Source organism: Gracilinanus agilis, chromosome 2 (assembly GCF_016433145.1).
Source record: "Gracilinanus agilis isolate LMUSP501 chromosome 2, AgileGrace, whole genome shotgun sequence".
NCBI classification, from domain to species: domain Eukaryota; kingdom Metazoa; phylum Chordata; class Mammalia; order Didelphimorphia; family Didelphidae; genus Gracilinanus; species Gracilinanus agilis.
Genome location: NC_058131.1, coordinates 529330549 through 529353304, shown reverse-complemented (window position 1 = coordinate 529353304; position 22756 = coordinate 529330549). Strand labels below are relative to the sequence as shown.

Genomic DNA, 22756 nt, shown 5'->3' with positions numbered 1-22756 from the left:
CCTCTTGGTGGGCAGGGGGGTGGGAAGGTGGAGCAGAGCAGGCCTTGTCTGTTTGAGTTGGTAGAGGCCCGGGTCCAGGGAAGGCACCGGCTCCCCCAGGAAGTCTTTCCCAAGGTTCTCCTGGGAGGAAATGCTTGGATGGAGCAGTCTCTCCAGAGATGGAGGAACCCAGCCCAGAAGGGGGTGGGTGGAGGCAGGGCAGGGCAGGGCTGCCTGCCTTTGGTGGGAAAGGGGGAGTGGGAGACCAGCTTTACCTCGCCACACTGTGACCAGCTGCTGCCCGCTCCTGGGGGCTCCCTTTCCCTGCCCTCCACCCCCCCTAGGCTCCCCAAGCTCTGAGCAAACCCCTGAGCCCGTGCCTCAGAAAGCCAGAGCCTGTTTTCTTGAGCACTTGACCCCTCTCCCTAAGCCAGGGGCCTGCTGCATCCTGCCAGGCCTCCAGAGCACCCTCTCTGCTTCTCAGCCCGGTCGCCCGCAGCATCCCGCTGCCTTGGGGGCGAGGGCAGGCCCCTCCACTTGGGTGGGAGTGAGCCCAGGATGGGCCCTGACCAGCTGAAGACGTCCGGCTTCCCGTCCTCCTGGCCCAGAGAAGGTGCGCAGGGGCTCCCAGAAGGAGACTGCCCGACACAGGGTGTGGGGGTTTTGGGGAGGGTGGGTACTTGGGAGGGGGGGTGGGGTCAGGGAGAGAGAAAAAAAAATACTACCTGATTTGCTGGAGACTTTTTTCCTCTTGCCTTACACGTTGAGGTTCTACAGAGCCTCCTGCAGACCTTCAACACCCAACTCTTGGAGCCCAGTCCTAAAACAAACCAAAGGAGAGCGGGGTGGCCCACCACTCCCCCCACCCTCCCCCGCCTGCCCGTCTAGTCTGTCCCCCCGGAAGCCCTTTGTAGATTGCACTAATTTAAACCAGAATGAGAATCAACACTGTATCAGTCCGCAGACCTGCTGAGAGCTGCCGCTACTCGCTCCTGGAGCTAGGGAGGGACCTGGGTTTCCCTTTTTGTTCCTTTCTAGCCTGAGCTGAGGACTGGGCTCTGACCTCACCTTTCTTCCTAGGGATGGCCCCGAGAAAAGAGCAGGTTAGGAGCCCCCCCCCACCCCCTTCTCCCCTGGGCCTGGCCAGGGTGGGGTGGGGAGTGAGGTGGCCGCAGGGAGCAGGCCCTGTTTATTTCCTATTCATACCAAAGAGGGACCGTGATGGGGGAGGGAGAGGCTGAGACCGAGGGTCTCGCCTCTAGTTAGCTGGGCTGCCAGCTGCCCACCCCTCACCAGTGTGTTTGCCCTCCTCGCCCTCACTCCCGGGGAAGCCGTCGATTCATAGGGAGCTGAAGGGATCAGGCTGTGCGATAGGCAAAAAGCCTCATGATCCGGGGAGAGCCTGTGCAAGGCCAGACCTTCTCGAGGCCTTTGTGGCACCCCTGCTTTGTCCTTGTTCTCTCTCTGTGTTCCTTCATTTTGAGGCTTCTGGGGGGGTGGGGGGAAGGGACAGAGGCAGTTCATATCCACCAAGGAGTGGATGAGGTCCCTAGGGTACAGAGGAGAAGTTATAAGAGGGGAGCCCAGTCCCAATTAAGGAGGAGAGGAATCTGAGGGCCCCTCAAACAAATAAGCTGATTAGGGGAAAGAATCAGTCTGGGAGGGATTGGAATCCTGGGATGCTCAGGGCACCTTGCCCACAGCAGGCAGTAGGGGGATTGATTGATGAGAGAGGCTTGGGATTGGAGCTCTTCATGCTGCCCAGCAGTTGGGGTATCCTTAGATACCGCTCCGTCCCCGGGGATCCTCAGTGATCCCTGCTAGTAAATAAAAACTAAGCCTCCTCTAGCCCTCCAGAAGGAGACCCACCCTCCAGCCAGGGAGGGAAGAGACTTTGCTCCTCGGGTTCCTTCTCCTCAAGGCAGGGCACCCTGCTGCCACCCAGGACTCTTTCATGCTTTTTTAATCTCTTAGATATGGAAATATTTTTTGAAACTGAAAATGCAGCTGGTAGAATTTCAATGGAAGTGTAATCCATGTAAAATATATTTTAGTTGATAATTTTGTAAAATGCACTTTTTTTGTGTCTCCCCTGGTTTCCCAGATCTGTATTTCAGTGTTTACAAGGGGGGAGAAACCTTCCCTCACCCCCTTCTGACAGAGAAATTAGAAGTAATTCTTTAAGAAAAAAAAAATAAATTTGAGAAATTGTATTGATTTAGAAAAGGTTCACTTCTTTGGTGTCTTGTCATCTTTTGCCTGTGGGTCTCTATTTCATGTGTCCGTGTATCATTGCAGTACAGAGAACCTTCCCCCCACCCCACCCCTCAGCAAAAATCATGGGGCAAATTAGAGAGGGTTTGGGACACGGATTGAACCCTTTTGTGGGTGATGGTGAGGGGGACTGGGTGGGTCTCAAAGATCTTTAAGATGAATGAATGAATAAGCAAGCTTACTATGTGCCTAGTACTGTGGATGCATTGAAACAAGAGAAAAAATCCCTGACCTCAAGGAGTCACCTCAAGGGAGACCGTACTTTTAGGACGGTGGTGGTCAAGGAGGAGTGATGTCCCAGAGATGGGGATTGGAGGCTACAGGGCATCTGATTGTTGATGTGCCCATCCCAGAAGCAATGGTAATATTGACCCAATTATTGTTAAGCCCAAGGAAAAGGGGGTGGAGAGGGTTCTGCACACTTGTGATATGGAGAGATCAGATGACTCATGGATCACGAAGGTGAATTTTCCACCCTTCGATCCTTTTCCAAGAATCTACCTTAGAGTAGGGATGGGAAGAAAATGTTTCCCAGATTGTCCCAACTCCAACTAAATCATACTCTCCCCCTCCACCTGAAGATGGGGATGATTCAGGGAATGTATCACTGATTTAGGATGACTCACAAGGGAACTGGTTTGGTGCAATGTGATCTTCAACTCGATCTTAATTTACTGAGTGAGCAAAAGTCTGCTCTGAGGAGATAGCAGTATAGTAATAGCGGCAGCAGCAACAACAGCTAATTCACATGGGGCTTTGAGGTTTGCAAAGTGCTTTATATATATTATTTCATTCAGTTCTCAAATATCCTATAAGGAGAAGGTGCATTTGTTGTGCCCATTTTACAGATGAGAAACCTGTACATAATAAGCATTTAAATGTCAGGAGGGTAGAACAGGTAAAAAGTAATGCCCACTCTGTTAACTGTTTTCCCAACCCCCAACCACGAGAGTGTCTTTTCCTGAAGACCAAAGTATTTCCCAAAGAGGTAGGGAACAGCCCCAGTAGCACCATCCTCTCCTCAAGGATGTCTGGGAAGGGAGCAAGACCCATAGACACTTTGGGTGCCAGCCTGGGAAAGATAATGGGCACAAGTTTTGCCCATGGGGCATTGGTGGCAAAGATAATCCAGCAAAGAGCTTGTGAATGGAACAAAGATCCTAACCTAAAGGAAGACATCGTATCTGCCGTTCTGAAGTTTACCAGTAAACAGTGTGGGGAGGGCTTTTGGGAGGCACATGGTATGATTGAAGCAGGTATATACAACCAACTAGTCAGCTAATTATCTGTGTATTATCTGTAATGCCAGAGAAAGAAAAATACATCAAACTTTGTAGGTGGTCACTGTTCTGGGAATTCCCATCACTTCCCTATCCCCAACCCTGGGAAGAACTAACAGGAAAAATCTGGAAAGACAGTTAAATCCTACCAACTCTTTGCCACCCTGTTGGAATGGACTACATTGCTTTCAAGACCCTTCCTCCTCCCCCAAATCAACCCATCCCTCTCTTGAAAGCATTCCATGCTCCCAATCCCTCTAGGGCCAAATAGGAGTCATCCTTGGCTCCTTCCTCTTCTCCACGTCCCTCCCCACTTTGCAGTCAATCATTCTAGGGATCCATGGCCCCAAGCAGAGGTACCAAGCAAGGGGGTTTCATTACTCCTGGATTATTTGTTAGGTCTCTCCCCTGCTGGAATCATCTCATACAGTGGTGGAGGTATCCTGTGCTTCCCGAGTGCCCTAGTGAATTCTCCATGGGAGATTGATAGGCTGGGGAGACTGTTGGCTAGTGGTTCTGTGACAGGAAAGGAGCTCCGAAGCCATCTAGTCCAATCCCCATATTTTGAGGAGGAAATCAAGCCGAAGGGAGGCTCAGTGATTTGGCCAAGGTCACTGAGGCAGAAAGGGGAAGAGGAAGGATCAGAAGCCTGGGCCTGCAGACTCCAAAGTCTCGTGCCATTTCCACGGACTGTACCAAACTGCAAATGTGCCTGATGGCGCAATTCCCCATGCTCTGAATGAAAAGTATATCCAACAGCTTGCAGCTGCTGGGACTGGGGAGGCTGAGTGGGGAGAGGCCTCTCATGGGTGAAGCTTCAAAATGGAAAGCCAGAACCTTAGTCTGAATCCCAGTTCTGGCTTGGCCTGGCCTGGCTGTGAGGTTGGACCAGTGAGTGCCTCTTCTTTCCCAGCCCCAGTCCCATTCAGACTGAAAGAAGCTGTTAACAGTGTAGAACCTACTGGGGAAAAGCCTGCCGGGTGGGCAGAAATTCTAGGTAGAGAAGTGCTCATCCTCCATCCCACCCATGGTGGGCCCCCTCCGGCCCAGGGCACACCGAGGTGTCCAGCTGATGACTGAAGGACGAATGGGGGACTTGGGTGAAAGGAGAGTGAATGACTGCCAATGCCTGGAGGTCCTCAATGCGCCCACCCCACCCCAATTCAGTTTAGAGGACTCTAGGGCTTCTTTTGTCCATGCAGCTGTCGGGGAGGTGCAGAGCGCCTGGGCTCCTCTCTCTAAGGACCCTTGCCAGGCTTACTGAGGGCTGAGCTCACCCACAGCCAGGGGTGCTTTCTCTTCTCCCGCCCAAGGCGGGGAGAAGGGTGTGGCGCCCCCAACCTTGAACCTGCTGAGCTCAGATTGTGCCCCCACTCCGGAGGGGGCTGGGGCAGGAGGCTCGAGATGCATCCCGAGCGGGAAGAAGTGGTGGGAGCCCCCAACCTGAGCCCCGGCTGGGTGGAGGCGGAGCCCTTTCTCCCGCCCTCCGCTCTATGTCACAGCTGGGGCCGGGCCGAGCTCGAGAAGGGGGAGCTGGGCCAGGCGGGACATCCGGCCTCCGCTGCTTCCCTCCTCCTGCCCCGCCGGCCCGAACCGTGGCGTCTGCAGCTCCGGACTCGGTAACGTCCACTGGCCCCTTCTGGGCCGCTCTGTCTGGCCTGAGCCGGGCGCCCCGCGCCTCTCCCGGGCTCGCCTCCCAGACCCCCAGCGCTTCCTCTCGCCCAGCTTCGGAGCGCAGCAGCCTGTACCCTCCCCCTGGCCTAGGCCTGAAACCGGACTTACTTTGAGCCCCTCCATCCCGTCCCTAGCTGCCCGAGCCTCCGTGTTGTTTCCAAGCGACTGCTCTGTCCCGTAAAAGTCAACTCAAGTTACAGTTTAAGTAGCGGGAGCAAACCCCATGTTCCCCCGGCCTCTCACGCCACTGACAGCCCCGAAGGGCCCGGAGCCCCTGGGGCGGCCTTCAAGAAGGAGCCCCCCCGGTGGGGGGAGGGGGAGGGGTGGGTCCGGGGGCCCACCCCTGCTTCTGCCCTCCATGCTGATGTTTGGCGTGATCGTGGCCTCCAGCGGGTTGCTGCTCATGATCGAGAGAGGCATCCTGGCCGAGATGAAGCCTCCGCCTTTGCACCCCCATGGCAGGATGGACCCAGTTTGGCGGAAGGGGGCAGCCGGAGGTCCAGGGATGACGTTGGACCCTGGGGACCCCGACCACCAAGTTCGACAGGATGTCCGGAATCGGACCCTGCGGGCTGTTTGTGGGCAGCCAAGCATGCCCCGGGACCCCTGGGATCTCCCTGCAGGGCAGCGTCGAACTCTCTTCCGCCACATCTTAGTGAGTGACCAGTACCGTTTCCTCTACTGCTATGTCCCCAAGGTGGCCTGCTCCAACTGGAAGCGCGTCCTCAAGGTCCTGGCCGGGGCCCTGGACAGCGTGGACGTGCGGCTCAAGATGGACCATCGAAGTGACCTGGTGTTCTTGGCCGACCTGCGCCCGGAGGAGATCCGGTACCGCCTTCAGCACTATTTCAAATTCTTATTCGTCAGAGACCCGATGGAGCGCCTCCTCTCTGCCTACCGAAACAAATTTGGGGAGATCAGGGAGTACCAGCAGCGCTATGGCGCCGAGATTGTCCGTCGCTACAGGCCGGGGGCGGGCCCCAGCCCTGCGGGAGACGATGTCACCTTCCCCGAGTTCCTCAGATACCTGGTGGATGAAGAGCCGGAGCGCATGAATGAGCACTGGATGCCCGTGTACCAGCTGTGCCAACCCTGTGCCGTGCGCTATGACTTTGTGGGTTTCTATGAGCGCCTGGAAGCCGATGCCAACCGCGTGCTGGAGTGGGTGAGGGCACCCCCCACCGTCCGATTCCCATCCCGCCAGGCCTGGTATCGGCCAGCCAGTCCTGAGAGCCTCCACTACCATCTCTGCAGTACTCCCAGGGCCTTGCTGCAGGAGCTTTTGCCCAAGTACATCCTGGACTTCTCTCTCTTCGCCTACCCGCTGCCCAATGTCACCAGGGAGGCTTGTCGACAGTGACCATCCCTCCAGGAGAAACCCTCCGGGAGCCCCAAGGCCCACCACTGCCCAGATCCTGGAGTGCCCTGGGGGGTGGGAGGCAACGATCCAGCCCGGGCTCATCCTTCAAGGGTTCCTTCTGAGGGCTGCAGGCGTCTCCCCCCCAGGCAGGCCCAGCACTCAACAGTGACATCCAAAGGCTGCCGTCCTGGCCTCCCTCTGAGCAGGACAAGGGGGCAGCTTTTGCCCTGGAGAAGCATTCTGAGAGACTGTTTGTACTTCTCTTAGGGGCTGGGGTGGGGCTGCACAGCCAGAGGAGGGAGACTTTTTTCACCCAGTATTAACTAAAGGGGCATTTCTGTGTCTACAGAAAAAGAGACCAGAATTGAGAAGAGGTTTAAGCCCTCCCCCTGCTAGGAGAGACTATGGGAGAGTAAATAATGTTGGACTTGGAAATCCTGGATTCAGATTTGCCCAAGAGATGGGCTAGTTTTATGACCCAGAGCAAGCAATTCCACCTCTCTGGGCCTCAGTGACCTCTCAGGTCCCTTCCAGCTCCAAATGTGAGCCCATGAACACAGACCCCCTCTTCCCAGTAGCTGACAGTTGCCCACACCTGCTGCACTTTATCCCATGACCAGGACTGGAGGTGACATTAATCCTCTTTTAGGGCCAGCCACAAAACCATGCAAAGCACCACCACCACCTCTGGGCCATGCCCTCTAAGAAAGTGCCTTCTCTGCCCTCTCCTTTGCCAGATTCTGTCTATTTTCTACATCTGCCGGGTTCCTGAGCTTTTGAGAGCTCAGCTGGGGAATCCAGGACAGAACCAGGAAAAAGAACCAGGTAATAATCCCTTTGAAAACTCTATCCTTCAAACTCCATCTCTCCTCAACCAAAGACATGGCCTCAAAAGAGCTGAGGGTCCCGTGAGTCTTCGAAGTTGCAGACAATCAAAACAAACCGGCCAATTGGGGGGATTTACTTCATTGTAGTCTTTTATTTGGGGAGGGAGAACTTTTTTTCTTTTTTTAAAGAAAAAATGTATTTGCATGTCCCTCTCCTGATGAGTTTATTTAAGATTTGTACTTCTCAGTGCCAGCCACTGTCTGTGTCAGACATCCCCTCTGAGGGTTTTTCTAACAGCTGCATTTTTAATAAAGTTGTTCTGTCTGCATATGGCAGGGTTCCGACGAGTCTCTCATCTGTGCTTTTCTAGACTCCCTGTGGTTGTATCTCCCAGTGCCTCTGTAGGGGTGGAGGGAATATGGGGAACAAAGCCAGAGAAAGCAACACTTAGGACAGGATGGGGCTGAGGATTGGGAAGTGGCCTGGATTTGGAACCAAGATTTTGGAACCAAGATCCTACATTCCAATCCTAGTTCTACTCTCTAAGTGACGTTGGCAAGTTGTACCATCCAGCCTCATTTTATTCATCTGCATTGGACGGAATGCTCTCCAAGACTTATTTTAGTCCTGGATCCTTTGGTTCTACAAACGGACACTTATTCCAGGCCAGCCACTGGATCATCCCCACATAGCCCTGGAGATTTACAAGGGATGACAGCTGACCATCCAGGTACACGGCACCAAGAAAGGAGGTAATCTCCAGTTTCCCCAGAGTAGACTTGCATCAGTTCAACAAATATTCATACCGGGCTTTCCTACTCTACTAAAGTCTTCTTCCATTCTTCATTGTGGTGGTGAGGTCCTGGAAGGCTATGCTAGTGGAATGTGAGTTCTGGCTGGCCCTACCAAGCTGGCAAAGCCTTGAATACTGACTGCATATGTCTGGGTACTGGCTAGTGCATCTGTCATCAAAGGATGGCTTAGCTAAGTTTAGAGTCGTGTATCACCAGAATGGTGGGATGGGAGGTAGAAAAGGGGAGAGGAGGGCCTTAGGTTTAGTTGAGGGAAGGGGAAGGAGCAGGGTGAGTGATATATATATATACACACACACACATACACATATACTATGTAATATGTAATTTATATATTATATAATATGTGTTATATACTATATGCTCATGTATCATGTACACATACATAAATATAAATCACATATTATATAGAAATATGTGTTATATTATATAGAAATATCATGTGTATCATATTATATTAAGAAAAATATAAATTTACAATATAATAGATTAATACACACAGCAATTCAAGAAGATGTTCTACTATGGTATAGAGGTAATTGTCATCTATCTTAGTAGAGGCAGTACCTACTGACAGAATTTCAAGACTCTCACATTATGGCCAAAGCACTTAATGGGATCATATGGTTTTGAAATGAGAGGGACCCAACGCATCCATCTAATTTGAGAGCAGCTGGGTGGCTCAGTGGATTGAGAACTAGGTCTAGAGATGGAGGTCTTGGGTTCAAATACAGCCTCAGACACTTCCTAGCTGTGTGACCCTGGGTAAATTACTTAATTCTCATTGCCTAGCCTATAGTGCTCTTCTGCCTTGGAACCAATACACAATATTGATTCTGAAATGGAAGATAAAGGTTTAAAAAAACAAGTCCATCTATGCCAACCTCTTCCTTTTACAGTTGAGGAAACTGAGATCTAGGAAGGTTAAATGGGTAGTTAATGGCAGAGCTGGGATTTGAACCAAGATTCCCTAATCCCAACTCTTCAATCTCTCCATTGTACCAAGCTTCCTCTCTAAACTTTTCTCTCATTGAAAGCAAGGACAAGTGGTATGTATAAGGTCTAGATGAATAGGTTCTTGAACCTATAGCCTAGGAGTCAAAGAGTAAAAATTTATGCAGGAAGGAAAGAGAATTAATGGAGAAAATAAGAAAAAAAAACATTTTTTAGAAAAGAGCCCAAAGGGGCATGTAGGTGGTTCAGTGGATAGAGACCCAGGCCTAGAGACATGAGGTCCTAAGTTTAAAGCTGACCTCAGATATTTCCTAGCTATGTGATCCTGGGCAAATCACTTAATTTCCATTACCTAGCCCTTGCCATGCAGTTATCAGTTATCAGTTCTAAGACAGATACTAAAATAGAAGGGAAGGATTTAAATAAAAAAAATAAAAGGGATCAGAAAAGGCTTCTTGCAGAAGGAGGAACTTCAGCTGAGACTTCAAAGAAGCCAGGAGATGGAGATGAGGAGGGAGAGGATTCCAGACATGGGATACAGCCAATGAAAATCCTTGGAGTTAAGAGAGATGAGAAACAGTGAGGAATCTAGTGTTGCTGGATCTAAGAGTACAGCTGGAAGGTTGAAGAATAAGGAGTAAGAAGACTGGAAAGGTAAAAAGAGTCTAAAGGTCTTTGAAAGCCAAATGGAGGATATAGAGAGCCACTAGAGTTTTTTGAATTGGGGTGTGGGTGGTTAAATTGAATGGAAGAGGAACAGGAATGAGAGAAATGAGGCAGGAAGATCAATCAGCAGATTATTGCACTAGCCAAGGCATGAAAAGTGTTGAGGGTCTGAAACCGAGTGTCAGTGTCAGAGGAGAGAAGGAGGATTAAACAAGAGATATTAGGAAAGTAGAAATGACAAGACTTAACAATTGATTGGAAATGGGGGATAAGTGAGACCCAAAGAGTAGCCAATGTAGTTAATGGTTCAATATCAATGGTTCAGATCAATACCATTTTGGGAGGATGTCACCAAAGGAGCTCCCAGAGGATCTACTTAACATTTTTACTCTTGACTTAGATAAAGACATGTTAAATTTACAGACAACACAAAGCCAAAGGATAACTAACATGTTGGATGACAAAGCCAGTATCCAAAAAGATCTTGACAGAACATGGGATTAAATCTTCAATATTCGTGATCTCCTTATTATGGGAATCTCCTTCAACAATGGAGATGGAAATCTATTCATATAAGATCTGAATGCAGTTCTTGTCTCCATCCTCCTAGAAGTTTGACAAAAACAGTCCACCCAACATCATGGGGCGAGGGAACTTCCTCAGGTCCTCAGGGCCACAGCAAATTCATCATACAGGTAGCTGTGTGACCAACTCACCTTTTGTGATCATACATTTCTTCAATGATTATCCTTTACATTGTTTATACCATGTGGTTCTTGCTTCCTACCACTTTGAGGCCTGCTCTCACCCACCATGCATTCAATAAGATGAAGTTTAATAAGAAGAAATCCCATATTTGAGTTAAAAAAATCAACTTCACAAGTGTAAAATGGAAGATGTAACTTGATAGTGATGTTACTTGGCAGCCCTCCCCCACAAAAAATGACCATGTGATATTAGGCTAAATTAATTCTTTACTAATATTATTTGTATAGCAAATATAATTTTAAATATTATAATATTACTATTACACATTATATTAATATAATAATGTTGTGTATTGTTTATATCATGTGTCATTGCATATTAATAATACGTAATAATATTTTCATTGAACTAAGATTACTATTGTGTGATGAATAATTAGGTATTATACAATTAAAATGATTATTATTACTTACCAGAGAGAAAAAAAAAAGATTTAGATAAATAGGAAGAAAAGGGAATTAATAAACTGAGTAAAACTTTAAAAGTAGGAGAAAGAGGGACACATGGGGGGAAAGAGTAGAGTTGGGTTCAAAGAGAAGTGAACCTGGGAATGGGTTGTCTTGCAGTATTTTAAGCAAAAATAACTGAAGAATAGGAAATCCAAAAATCCTAATTCAGAAAACAAAGGCAGATCAAGATTGCCTTTTAAAGTTACTCCTTCCTAGTGAGGAGGTGTGCTATATATTATAGATTTTTAATTATAATAACTTAATGGATAATATTTTCAAGGAGGTAGTCATTGTGTAACATTCTGGCTTGACCAGACGAATTACAGCTGAAGCTTTTTTCCAGTTCTGGGGTGGGCATGGATAAGATGGAGGGGACCAGAGAAGGGTTTTCCCTTAAAATAACTGGAGATATTTAGTCTGGGGAAGAGAGGAGTTAGAGGAAACTTGATAGATGTCTTCGAGTGTTTGAAACAGACCACCATGGAAGAGAGGGACAGATTAGACTTATTCTACTTGACTGGGAGGACAGAACTAAGAGTGATGAGGAGCAGATTTAGGTTTCATATCAATTGAATCTTGCTAACTGCTTAGAGATTTCCCAAAATGGAATGAGCTACCTGGAGGAGGTAGTGAGTTCCCCTTCCCAAGAGGTCTTCAGGCAAGGGTGACCACTTATCCAATATATTGTAGGAAGAAATTCTTGTCCAAATCTAGGATTCTCTCCCTTCCCGCTGACTCTGAATTCCCTAGCTCAGTTTAGATCAATAACCTCTGGTGGCTCTTGATCATCTCTCAGATTCAGAATAAAATCCTCGAGCTGGTGTTCAGAGTGCTTGGTGCTTGGTGGCCAGAATCTGTAACTTTGCCTTCCCCTCCCCCCAACCTTTCCAGTCTTCTTACCCATTTTCTTGCCTACCTTACACATGCATTCCTTATTCCAGTGACACTGGCCTCCTTGTTATTGGTTGAATAAGATACTCCAGGTTCCAGGCATTTTCACCCATTGTCCCCATTGGTAGAATGTTCTCTATCTTCATCTCCATCTCCTGGCTTCCTTTAAGTCTCAGCTAAAATCCCACATTCTACAGAAAGCCTTTCCCGTTCTCCTTTAATTCTAGTGCCTTCTTTTCGATGCTTATTTTTAATTTATCTTTTATTTTATTTAATTACATTTGCACAAAATATACAATTATATATTTATTAATTTATATAAGTAGAGAAATCATCTATTTAACTTATAATGTGTTTGTCATTATTTACACGTTGTCTCTCCATTAGACTGTGAACTCCTGGAGAGCACAGAGTGCCTTCTTGCCTTTGTATGCCCAGTTCTAGTGCCTGGCACAGTAGGTACTTAATAAATGTTATTGACTGACTGATTGAGATATGAGCTAGAGAAGATGATTTCTTCGATCCCTTCCAGCCCAGCCATATAGGATTTTAATTGTTCGGTAAGGCAGAAAGTATATATTTTTCTAATTGCATATAAAAAAGTTTTTACTATTTGTTTTTTAATTGAGAGGGCAAACAATTTGATATAGGTTATATATGTATAGTTTTGCAAAACGCAATTTTTTTTTTTTACATTTGATTTTGAGAAAGTAGTTTTAGGCAGCTGAACACTTTCCCAGGAAGGGATCCTGGAGGAGGTCGGCTTTTAGATACCCATTGTATCAGGAGGAAGCTAAATGGATGATCAAGGATTATTCCTGGCAGGAGAATTCTTTTGCTTGAAGAGAAGGAAAGGAAGGCCCTTTCAAGATTAGAGGAATCGTTTCCCTTTTCTAGACACTGAAAAGGACCATAGAGACCAACTAATCCAAACCTTTTGGTTTAAAAAAAAAACAAAACAAACCTTACTTTCTGTCCTAGTAACAACTCTAAGACAGAAAGGCAAAGGCTAGGCATTGGGGGTTAAGTGACTTGTCCAGGATCACACAACTAGGAAGTATCTGAAGTCACATTTGAACCCAGGACCTCCAATCTCCAATCCTGACTCTCTGTCCACTGAACCACCTTTAGCACTCTTTTATTTGTGGCACCCTGTTTCAAAAAGGGTCCAGGCAAGTGTAACAAGTTCAGGCCTTAGAGTAGGCACCCCTCACCTCCCTTTTGCCCCACAGCCCCCTGGCATTGGGGACCCAACAGTAGATAGGGTGCCAACTCTGCTCTCCAAAAGCTCATCTTGTAAAAGGGAAAGAACTGAGGCAGTTAGTGTAAGCCAGTGGAGCACACCCCTAGAAACACTATTTGTTTTTTTTAATCTTATTTAATTTTCCCCCAATTACATCTGAAAACAGTCCCCAACATTTTTCAAAGAATTCCGAGGGTCGAATTCTTACCCTCCCTATCCTATCCCCTTGCTGAAGATGGTAAGCAATCTCACATAGATTCTACAGGGAAACACCGCTTTGGACACTCATTCAGCCAAACAAACATTTCCTTGTACTCATGCTGCCCACGCGAAGCTTACATTTTAATCTGGGTGGGTGACTTACAGATAAGCATGGTAGAGGGGCAAAGGATATCATCATGGCGTTCAAGGAAAGTGTGGGGAGAGAAGGGTCCCTTTGAGCATCAGGGACCAGGAAGAGCCTCCTGGAGGATGCGGCACCAACTCTGGACCAAAGGAAGAGGAGGCACTTGCCCTGGAAACATCCAGGGTCCTCTGGCAGCAAAGAGGAAAATAACACATCCAGCCCAAAGACTAAGCAGAGATGTCTCTTTCACGATAGAGTCTGGGCCTGGAGTAGGGACACCCCTCAAAAACTACATACTCCTTCTTACAGTCCTCTGACACTGTCATCACCCTGGGACAGGCACCTCATCACCTTACACTTGGACTGCTGCTCTCCCTCGTTCAAGTCCACTCAGCTGTCAAAATGATCTTCCTAAAGCTTGGTTCTGACCCATTATTCTTCCTTTTCCATAAATATCAGTGGCTCCCTATTGCCACCAAGATCAAATATAAAAATCCTCTGTTTGGCTCTTAAAGCCCTTTATCAGTTGGGTCTTTCTACCTTCCTGGGTTTTTTGGACTTTTTTTAAAACTCTTTATCTTCTGTCTTAGAATCAAGACTTAAATATCAGTTCCAAGGCAGAAGAACAGTAATGACTAGGCAATTGGGGTAAAGTGATTTGCCCAGGGTCACACAGCAAGGAATTATCTGTATATATTTTATATATTATATTTAACATAATAATATATTTAATATCATATATTTTTATATTATATATATTTTTAAGTTGCATTATTGGCTTTAAATTAAACAACCATTATAGCTTTTTTTTCCATTTTACAAAATGTTTTTGGTTAAGACAATGAAAAGGAATATTTGAACCCAGGACCTCTCATCTCTAGACCTGGCTCTCTATCCACTGAGCCACTTGGTTGCCTCCCTTTCTAATCTTTTGACAATTTACTCAATCTGCCACTTTTACCCTTAAATCCAATGTCACCAACTTCCTTGCTGTTCTTCAAATAAAAACACTCTATCTCTTTCCATATTTTCGCTAACTCCTCCATACCTGGAATGCTCTCCCTCTTCATCTCCATCTCCTGGCTTTTTTGAGTCTCAGTTAAAGTAAAACCAACAAGGAGCCTTTTTTCAGTCCTCCTTAATCTTCATGCCTTCTCTTTGGGATTATCTTTAATTTATCCTTTCTATAGTCTGTTTGTACATAATTGTTTGCACATTGTGTCTCCTGGGAGCCTGAATCCTTTGAGAGCAGGGACCCCCCACTCCTTTCCTTGTATTCTTGGCTCTTAACACAGGCATACAGTAGGAGCTTCATAATTGCTAACTGACTGACAGACTACTGGCCCTTTTGATTTGGGGGCTTCTTCCAGAGATTTTACTTAATTTGGAGATTTTAGTATCTTCTCCCATAGGCACTCCCCCACCCAAATTTTTATTATTGTATCCCTAGTTCCTAACAGAGAACCTGGAATTTAGTGGCCATTATTAATATCTTATATTAAAACTACACAATGTGTGTTAATAAATGCTTGCCTCACCAACTCATTGATTAGTTCTCTCTAAACTCGGAGCATTGTTTTAAATACACGAGAGGCAACCCACAGAGAAAAGACGTTGGTTCACCCAAATAGTTACACTAGGATTATGAGGGAATTCAGGGATTTTGACTCTCAGCTGAGGTGGATGAATGAACGGAAAAGCATTATTTTCTATGTGCAAAGCACTGGGGTTACAAATACAAAAGCTATTAATGAGATAGCCCCAAGCAATGTGCAAAGCTGCAGAGACCAGGCTTCTAGGGATTTATAGTCTTTCCTGCTAAATCTGACATCAGAACCACCTTGCCACCTAAGGCCAGTCTTTGAGCACAGTCAGTCTATTAAGGCTGGTAACCCTTCACCACAGGGAAATCCTAGTACCAAACCCAATCTCATGATTGATCCCTTTAATAGGGACTTTAAGAAATTTGTTTTCTTTCCTGTAGCTGGTTCTCTCTCCAGGATGATGGAACCCAGACACTGAGAGAGTCTTCTGGGAGGACTAGTGAGGGAAATTCATATGAGAACAGGATATCTAAGGTCTAAAAACCCATTTTCCCCTATTCGGTCACTTCTTTTCTTATCCTATGGTGCATTAATTTTGTTTGTGCAAAAGCTTTTCAATTTTGTGTAATCAAAATAATCTATTTTATCTTCTGTAATTGTAATTGCCTCTGACCCTTGCTTAAAAATATATCTTAAGACAGCTAGGTGGTTCAGTAGATAGAAAGCCAGTCCTGGGTTCAAATCTGGCTTCAGACACTTCCTAGCTGTGTGACCCTGGGCAAGTCACATAATCCCAATTGCCTACCCCTTACTACTCTTCTGCCTTGGTACCGGCACTTCGTATCAATTCTAAGACAGAAGGTCAGGATTAAAAAAAAAACATATCTCCTATTCATAGCTATAAAGAGAATGTAATCTACTTATATTCTTATTTTTAAAATAGTATCATTTTTAACATTAAGGTCAGGTATCCATTTAGAATGCGGTATATGGAATATGGTATAAGGAATGGTCTAAGCCTAATTTCTGCCAGACTGCTTTTCATTTTCCTAACAGATTTTTTCAATCAAATAAGTTCTTTCTAAGTAATTTATGTTTTCTGGTTTATCAAACATTGAGTTATTGAGTTCCATTGTTTTTTATTCTCCCTTGTCTAGCCTGTTCCATTGATCTGCCTTTCTGTTTTTTAACCAATACCAGATGGTTTTGATGACTGCAGCTTTATTATATAGTTCAAGGTCTGGAAGTGCTATTTCCCCTCATTCCCTACCTCTTTTCATCCTTTTCCTTGATATTAAGGATATTTTATTTTTCCAAATAAATTTTATTATCATTTTATTGAGTTCTGTAAAATATCCCTTTGATTATTTGATGGTATAATATCAAGACTATAAATTAACTTTTGTAGTATTGTCACTTTTATAGTATTAGCACAGCCCAGCCATGGGCACTGAGTAATCCTCTAGCTATTTAAATTGTTTTTTATTTCCTTAAGGAGAACTCTGTCACCGAAACTATGCAAGTATTTTCTGTACTTTGGTAAATTGATTCCCAGATACTTTATGCTTTTGTAGTTATTTAGAATGAGATTCCTCTTTCCATTTTTTGAATTTTATCTTGAATTTTGTCATTGTTATGCAGAATTTACAGAAATTCTGTTGATTTTCAAGGGTTTCTTTTGTACCTGCAATTTTACTAAAGCAATTGTCTCAGCTTGCTGATTCTCAAGGATTTTCTAACTAAACCACCATCTTAGAAGCAAAAAGAGATAGTTTTATCCCTTCTTTACCTATCTTTATACCTTTGATTTGTTTGTCTTTTATTATGATTGCTATCATTTCCAGAACTATATAAAACTAGGATAGAGTACACATCCTTGCTTTTAGTTTTGTATTTATTGGGAAAGGTATCAAGTTTATCTTAGAAGAATGGTTGTAGTCTGTTAGACAAGATTTTATTTAAAAATTTTGAATCTATATTCATTAATGATATTGGTCTGAAGTTCTCCTTCAGTACTTAATCTTTCCCTGGCTTGGGTATTAGGACTATATTTGTCTCAAAAAAGGTATCTGGTAGGGTTCTTTCTTTCCCAGTTTTTGTTTTTTTAACTCTTACCTTTCATCTTAGAATCAATACTGTGTGTTGGTTCCAAGGTAGAAGAAGTAGTACAGGCTAGGCAATAGGGGTTAAGTGACTTGCCCAGGGTCACACAACTAGGAAGTGTCTGAGTCCAGATTTGAACCTAGGACCTCCTGTCTCTAGGTCTGGCTCTCAATCCACAGCTGCCCCCATCTCTTTTGTATTTATTTTAGATTTGTTTATTTGTTGGATTTCTCATTGTTGTATTCATTTGGGTCTGTCCTGACCTTCTTTTCCATCATGGTCCAATCCAGGCCTATGAGTCACTATTTTTTTTAAACCCTTTTCTTCCATCTCAGAATCAATACTAAGTATGGGTTCCAAGGCAAAAGAGGGTTAAGTGACTCAGAGAGTCAGTGTCTGAGGCCATCTTTGAATTCTTCCATGCCCAGGGTGGGCCACCCAGCTGCCTCAATATGGGAACATTCTAATGGGAACATCCATCAGATAAAGTCTTTGCTGCTTTTCCAAAGAGTCCTCAGGCCTGGAGTGTTTGCCGTCCCCAGATCCATGTTTCATCCTCCCTGTTCTGGACTCCAGAGAACCAAGGCTGCTGGTACCCTGGGCAGAGATGGCAGACAGGGCTGGGGAGGTTATTCCCTTTTTATGGGTTTTCTCACTCTTCTGCAGGTCTGGTCTCTTTCTTTCCTGATGATGGGCGGCTTCACCGTATGTACCCTTTGACCATCTCCACCCCTTTTTCCTGACCTACCAAAACTGACTGTATTTCTAGGCAATGCTTTGCAACACCAAAGACAGTCACCAAATCCCTTGGTTTTGTCCATCAGGAATTTGAACTCTGGCAAGTGAATCCTTCTGCTTCAAACTGTGAATCTACTAAGAAGAAGCAATGCGTTTATTTTCCGAGGTGCTGGCAACTAACTGGCCTCATTGGCATAAACGGTTTTTTAAACACTCATCCAAACAATCCAGTATATGAGTGATTCTTTAATAGCTGTGGGAAGGGTAAATAAATCCACTCCCAAGTCACTTATATCTAATCAGTTGATCGATCAGCAGGAATTTATTACGTGCCTATGATACTGTCCAGCAAATATGAAAGTAAGATTCCCTGACCTCAAGGAGCTTACATTCAACCATTAGGATTTAAATGCAGGATATACACAAATACTCCTTGTGATTTGGGTGGGAAGGAACTAAGAGTTGGAGGAATCAGAAAAGGCCTCTGAAAAAGGTAGCACTTAGGGGCCATTTAGGTGATTCAGTGGATGGAGAGCCAGGCCTAGAGACCAGAAGTCCTGAGTTCAAATTGGATTTCATACACTTCCTAGCTGTGTGACCCTGGGCAAGTCACTTAACCCTCATTGCCTAGTCCTTACCAATCTTCTGCCTTGGAACCAATACATGGCATTGATTATAAGACAGAAGGTAAGAGTTTAAAAAAAGAAAGTAGCACTTGAGCTGAGTCTCGAAGGGACCAAGGTATTCCAAGAGGCAGGGTTGAAGGGGAGTGCATTCCAGGCATAGGGTATATCTTAGGCAAAAATCCAGAGGTGGGGGGTGTGTGTGGAATGCTGCTTCTAAGGAATGGTAAAACACATAGGCTAACTGGGAGGGGTATGAATCATCAGCCTAGAAACATAGGTTGGAGCCAGATCATGAGGGAGGGCCTTTAAATACCAAGCAAAGGAATTTGTATTTTATCCTAATGATCAAATAGGAGAGCCACTGAAACTTCTTGAGTAGAGAAAGGACCTGGTCAGACCTGAATGGAGTATCCATTGGGCAGCTCTCTGAGGATGGATTGGAGGCAGGAGACACTGGACATAGAGAGGCTAATTAGGAGGCTGTTGAGAGACTCCAAGAAAGAGGTCAGAAGTACCTGGACTTGGGTGGTTTTGTATTAATGGGAAGAAAGGAACAAATGTCATACAGGCTACAAAAGTAGAATCTTCAAGACTTGGTAACTAATTGGATATGGGAGGCTAAATGAGAATGGAGAGTGAAGAATGATTCTCATCTTTTGAGCCCAGAGGAATGGAAGAATAGTGATTCTCCAGTATACCAAGACAAGCTAGGATTTGGGAAAAAGACGTGTGATGAGAAGGAGGTTAGATTCCAAGTACTAGTGGGGCATAGTAGTTAGAGTGTTGGATATGGGAATCAAGAAGACCTGGGTTCAAAATTATGGTTTCTGCTGGTGATGGAATACTATTGTGCTCAAAGGAATAATAAACTGGAGGAATTCCATGTGAACTGGAACGACCTCCAGGAATTGATGCAGAGTGAAAGGAGCAGAACCAGGAGAACATTGTACACAGAGACTGATACACTGTGGTACAATCGAATGTAATGGACTTCTGTACTGGCAGCAATGCAAGGATCCAGGACAATTCTAAGGGATTTATGGAAAATAACACTACCACATTCAGAGGAAGAACTGCAGGAGTGGAAACACAGAAGAAAAGCAACTGTTTGAACACATGGGTTGATGCGGACATGATTGGGGATGTGACACTAAATGACCACACCAATGCAACTATCAATAATATGTAAATAAGTCTTGATTGATGACACATGTTAAAAACCAGTGGAAATGTTTGTTGGATTTGGGGGAGGGGGCGAAGGGGAAAATAAAAACATGAATCATATAACCATGGAAAATGTTTCTAAAAAAATAAAATATTTAAATCTTAAAAAAAAAAGAAGTCCTGGGTTCAGATTCTTCCTCAGATACTAGCTGGGTGACCATGGACAAGTCTTGGCCTCAATATCTTCATAAACAAAATTTATAGAGTTAGATTCAGTGATCACCAGCTCTATGTCAGAGTTGAACTGATTGATGAAAAGATTAAGATTTTGAAGGGGGAAAGGAAAGTCAAAGTAAATATGATGACCTGGAAAAGCATCAAGTAGGGTAGAGTGATTGAAGTTTGTGGTTAGGAGAAAGAAAAGCTTTAGGAGGGATACGGCACAACTATGTACAAATAAGACATATGCTGGTCAAGTGGAGATAATCACAGATCCTGGAAGGCATTAGAATTAAGGGAGATCAGCATTACAGAAGGTAGGATTTTAATTGGTGCTTGAAGGAAGTTGAGGAAATCAGAAGGTACAGATGAGGAGAAAGAAAATTCCAGGCTTGAGGACCAATGAAAATGTCTTGAATCAGGAGGAGTGCACATTGACACCAGATTACAGAATACCTGGAAAAGAGTAAGGTGTAACAATACTGGAAAGGTAGGAAGGGACCAGGATATAAAGGCCTTTAAAATCCAAATGGAGGGGGAAGCTGGGTGACTCAGTGGATTGAGAGTCAGGTCTAGAAATTTGAGGTCCTGGGTTCAAATTTGACCCAAGACACTTCCTAGCTGTGTGACCCTGGGAAAGTCACTTACCCTCCATTGTGTAGTACTTACTGCTCTTTTGCCTTGGAACCAATACATAGTATTGATTCTGAGATGGAAGGTGAGAGTTTAAAAAAAATCCAAATGAAGTGTTTAACCCTGGAGGTAAAATGGAGCCACTAGAATTTATTGAATAGAGAGGGTGACATAGTTAAGGCCTGATCTTTAAGAAGATCACTGATAGCTGAAAGGAGATGGCCTGAAGTAGGAAGACACTTGAAGCAGAGCCCAAATAGTAGCCTATTGCAATAGTCCAGACACCAGGCTGATGGGAAGGGTGTGTGAGAGAGAATAAGAATTTCAGAATGATTCCTAGGTTACAAACCTGAGTGGCAGAGAGTGTGGGTGGTCTCAGTAAAAATAAGGAACTTAGGAAGAAGGGAAGTTTTGGGGGGAAAAGATAATGAGTTTAGCTTTAGACATATCCAGATTAAGATGTCCAGTAGGGAGTTGTGGATGAAAGACTGGAGGTCATCATAAAGGTTAGGGGTAATAAATATAGATAGATAGAACATAGACACACAGACAGAGAGATAGGCAGGTAGTTGGTAAGCAAGTAGGGAGACAGACATACACACAAATTGATAGATAGCTAGGTAGGTAGGTGGATGGAGAGATGGATGGATGGATGGATGGATAGATAGATTGATATTGAGAGAGAGACAGAAAGACAGTTAAATTGATAGGTAGGTAGGTGGATGGATGGATGGATGGATGGATAGATAGATAGATTGATAGAGAGAAGAGGAGAGAGAGACAGAAAGACAGACAGACAGATTGATGCGTAGGTAGGTAGGTAGGTGGATGGAGAGATGGATGGATGGATGGATGGATGGATGGATGGATGAATAGATAGATTGATAGAGAGAGGAGGAAAGGGAGACAGAAAGAAAGACAGACAGATTGATGGGTAGGTAGGTAGATGGATGGATGGGTGGATAGATAGATTGATAGAGAGAGGAGGAGGGGGAGACAGAAAGACAGACAGATTGATGGGTAGGTAGGTAGGTGGATGGAGAGATGGATGGATGGATGGATGGATGGATGGATGGATGGAGAGAAGAGGGGAGGGAGACAGACAGATTGATAGTTAGGTGGGTAGATGGAGAGATAGACAGATAGATAGATATTGAGAGAGAGGAAGACAGACAGATTGATAGGTAGGTAGGTAAGTGGATGGAGAGATGGATGGATGGAGAGAGAGGGAGGGAGTCAGAAAGACAGATAGATAGATAAATAGATAGATAGGGAGGGAAGGAAGGAAGGAGACAAATAGATGATAAATAAAAATAGTTGATAAATAGATGCTTTTCATTCATTCACTCTCATTCATTCATGAGTGTTTGCTGAATCTAATGATCAAATCTGGTCTTGGAGCCAGAGTTAGCCACAACTGCCCTTCTCTTCTTTCCTGGCTAACCCACGAGGCTCCCCCATCTCTCAGAGAGAAGGGACCCTGACCCCAAGGCAGACACTTTTAGCAAGTAAAGAACCAAGCCCAGGAACTCTGCAGCTGGGTTGACTGACGTTCTCTAGACAGGCCCTCTTAAAGGGGCAGGGGCCTGCCGTGGGTCCGATTGCACAGTAATAAAAAGGGAATTATCCAAGCAGATGGAAAGAAAGAGGGGGAGTGATCCAAACAAGGGAGGGAAAGTGAGGAGGGAACAAATGGCATCTGTTTGAATCATTTGGTCTCAGTCGCTTTTGTGGCAGGCAGAGCCCCCGTGGGTTTCTGCCCACCGAGGCCAGCGGCCACAGCCTGGCCCCCCTCCTCCCCCCAGCCCTTCCTCCCCCAGCCCACCTCTGGTCGCCCTGGGAAGGTGGTGGGGACGGCAGATCCCCGAGTCAGGCAAGGCTGCCCCTGCCTTGGTGCTGGCTGTGGCGTGACGGGAGGGAGCCTGCAGGGAGAACAGGAACATGAGGCCTTGAGGCGGAGGCTGTGGGCAGAAGGCCAAGGGGAGGGTTGGGGAAATAGGAACAAATCAGCACTGAGTGATGGGGAGAGGGCTCAGGAGTGCTGCTGAACTTGAGAGGAGAAGAAAAGCCACAGGAAGAAGCTGAATGGGGCCAGGGGAGGGGGTGGGGTTGGTTTGTGGCAGAGGCACTGGGAGCGAGGAGAGGAGGAATGGAGGAAATAGCAGAGAGAGCCACGAGCCAAAGAGACCACCGGCTCTGGGGCAG

At 45.5% G+C, this 22756-nt stretch overlaps 1 protein-coding gene across 1 annotated transcript; it reads left to right on the top strand.

Moving 5' to 3' along the window:
• The first annotated feature begins 5123 nt into the window (after positions 1-5123).
• On the top strand, positions 5124-6739 carry CHST14 (carbohydrate sulfotransferase 14). Its single transcript, XM_044662211.1, has one exon. The coding sequence runs from the start codon at positions 5431-5433 to the stop codon at positions 6565-6567; it is 1137 nt and encodes a 378-aa protein (XP_044518146.1). The 5' UTR covers positions 5124-5430; the 3' UTR covers positions 6568-6739.
• The last annotated feature ends 16017 nt before the right edge of the window (positions 6740-22756 follow it).

What these genes read in the sequence shown, in the direction of transcription:
- CHST14 (XM_044662211.1), top strand. Translation starts at nt 5,431, where the DNA reads ATGTTCCCCCGGCCTCTCACGCCACTGACAGCCCCGAAGGGCCCGGAG.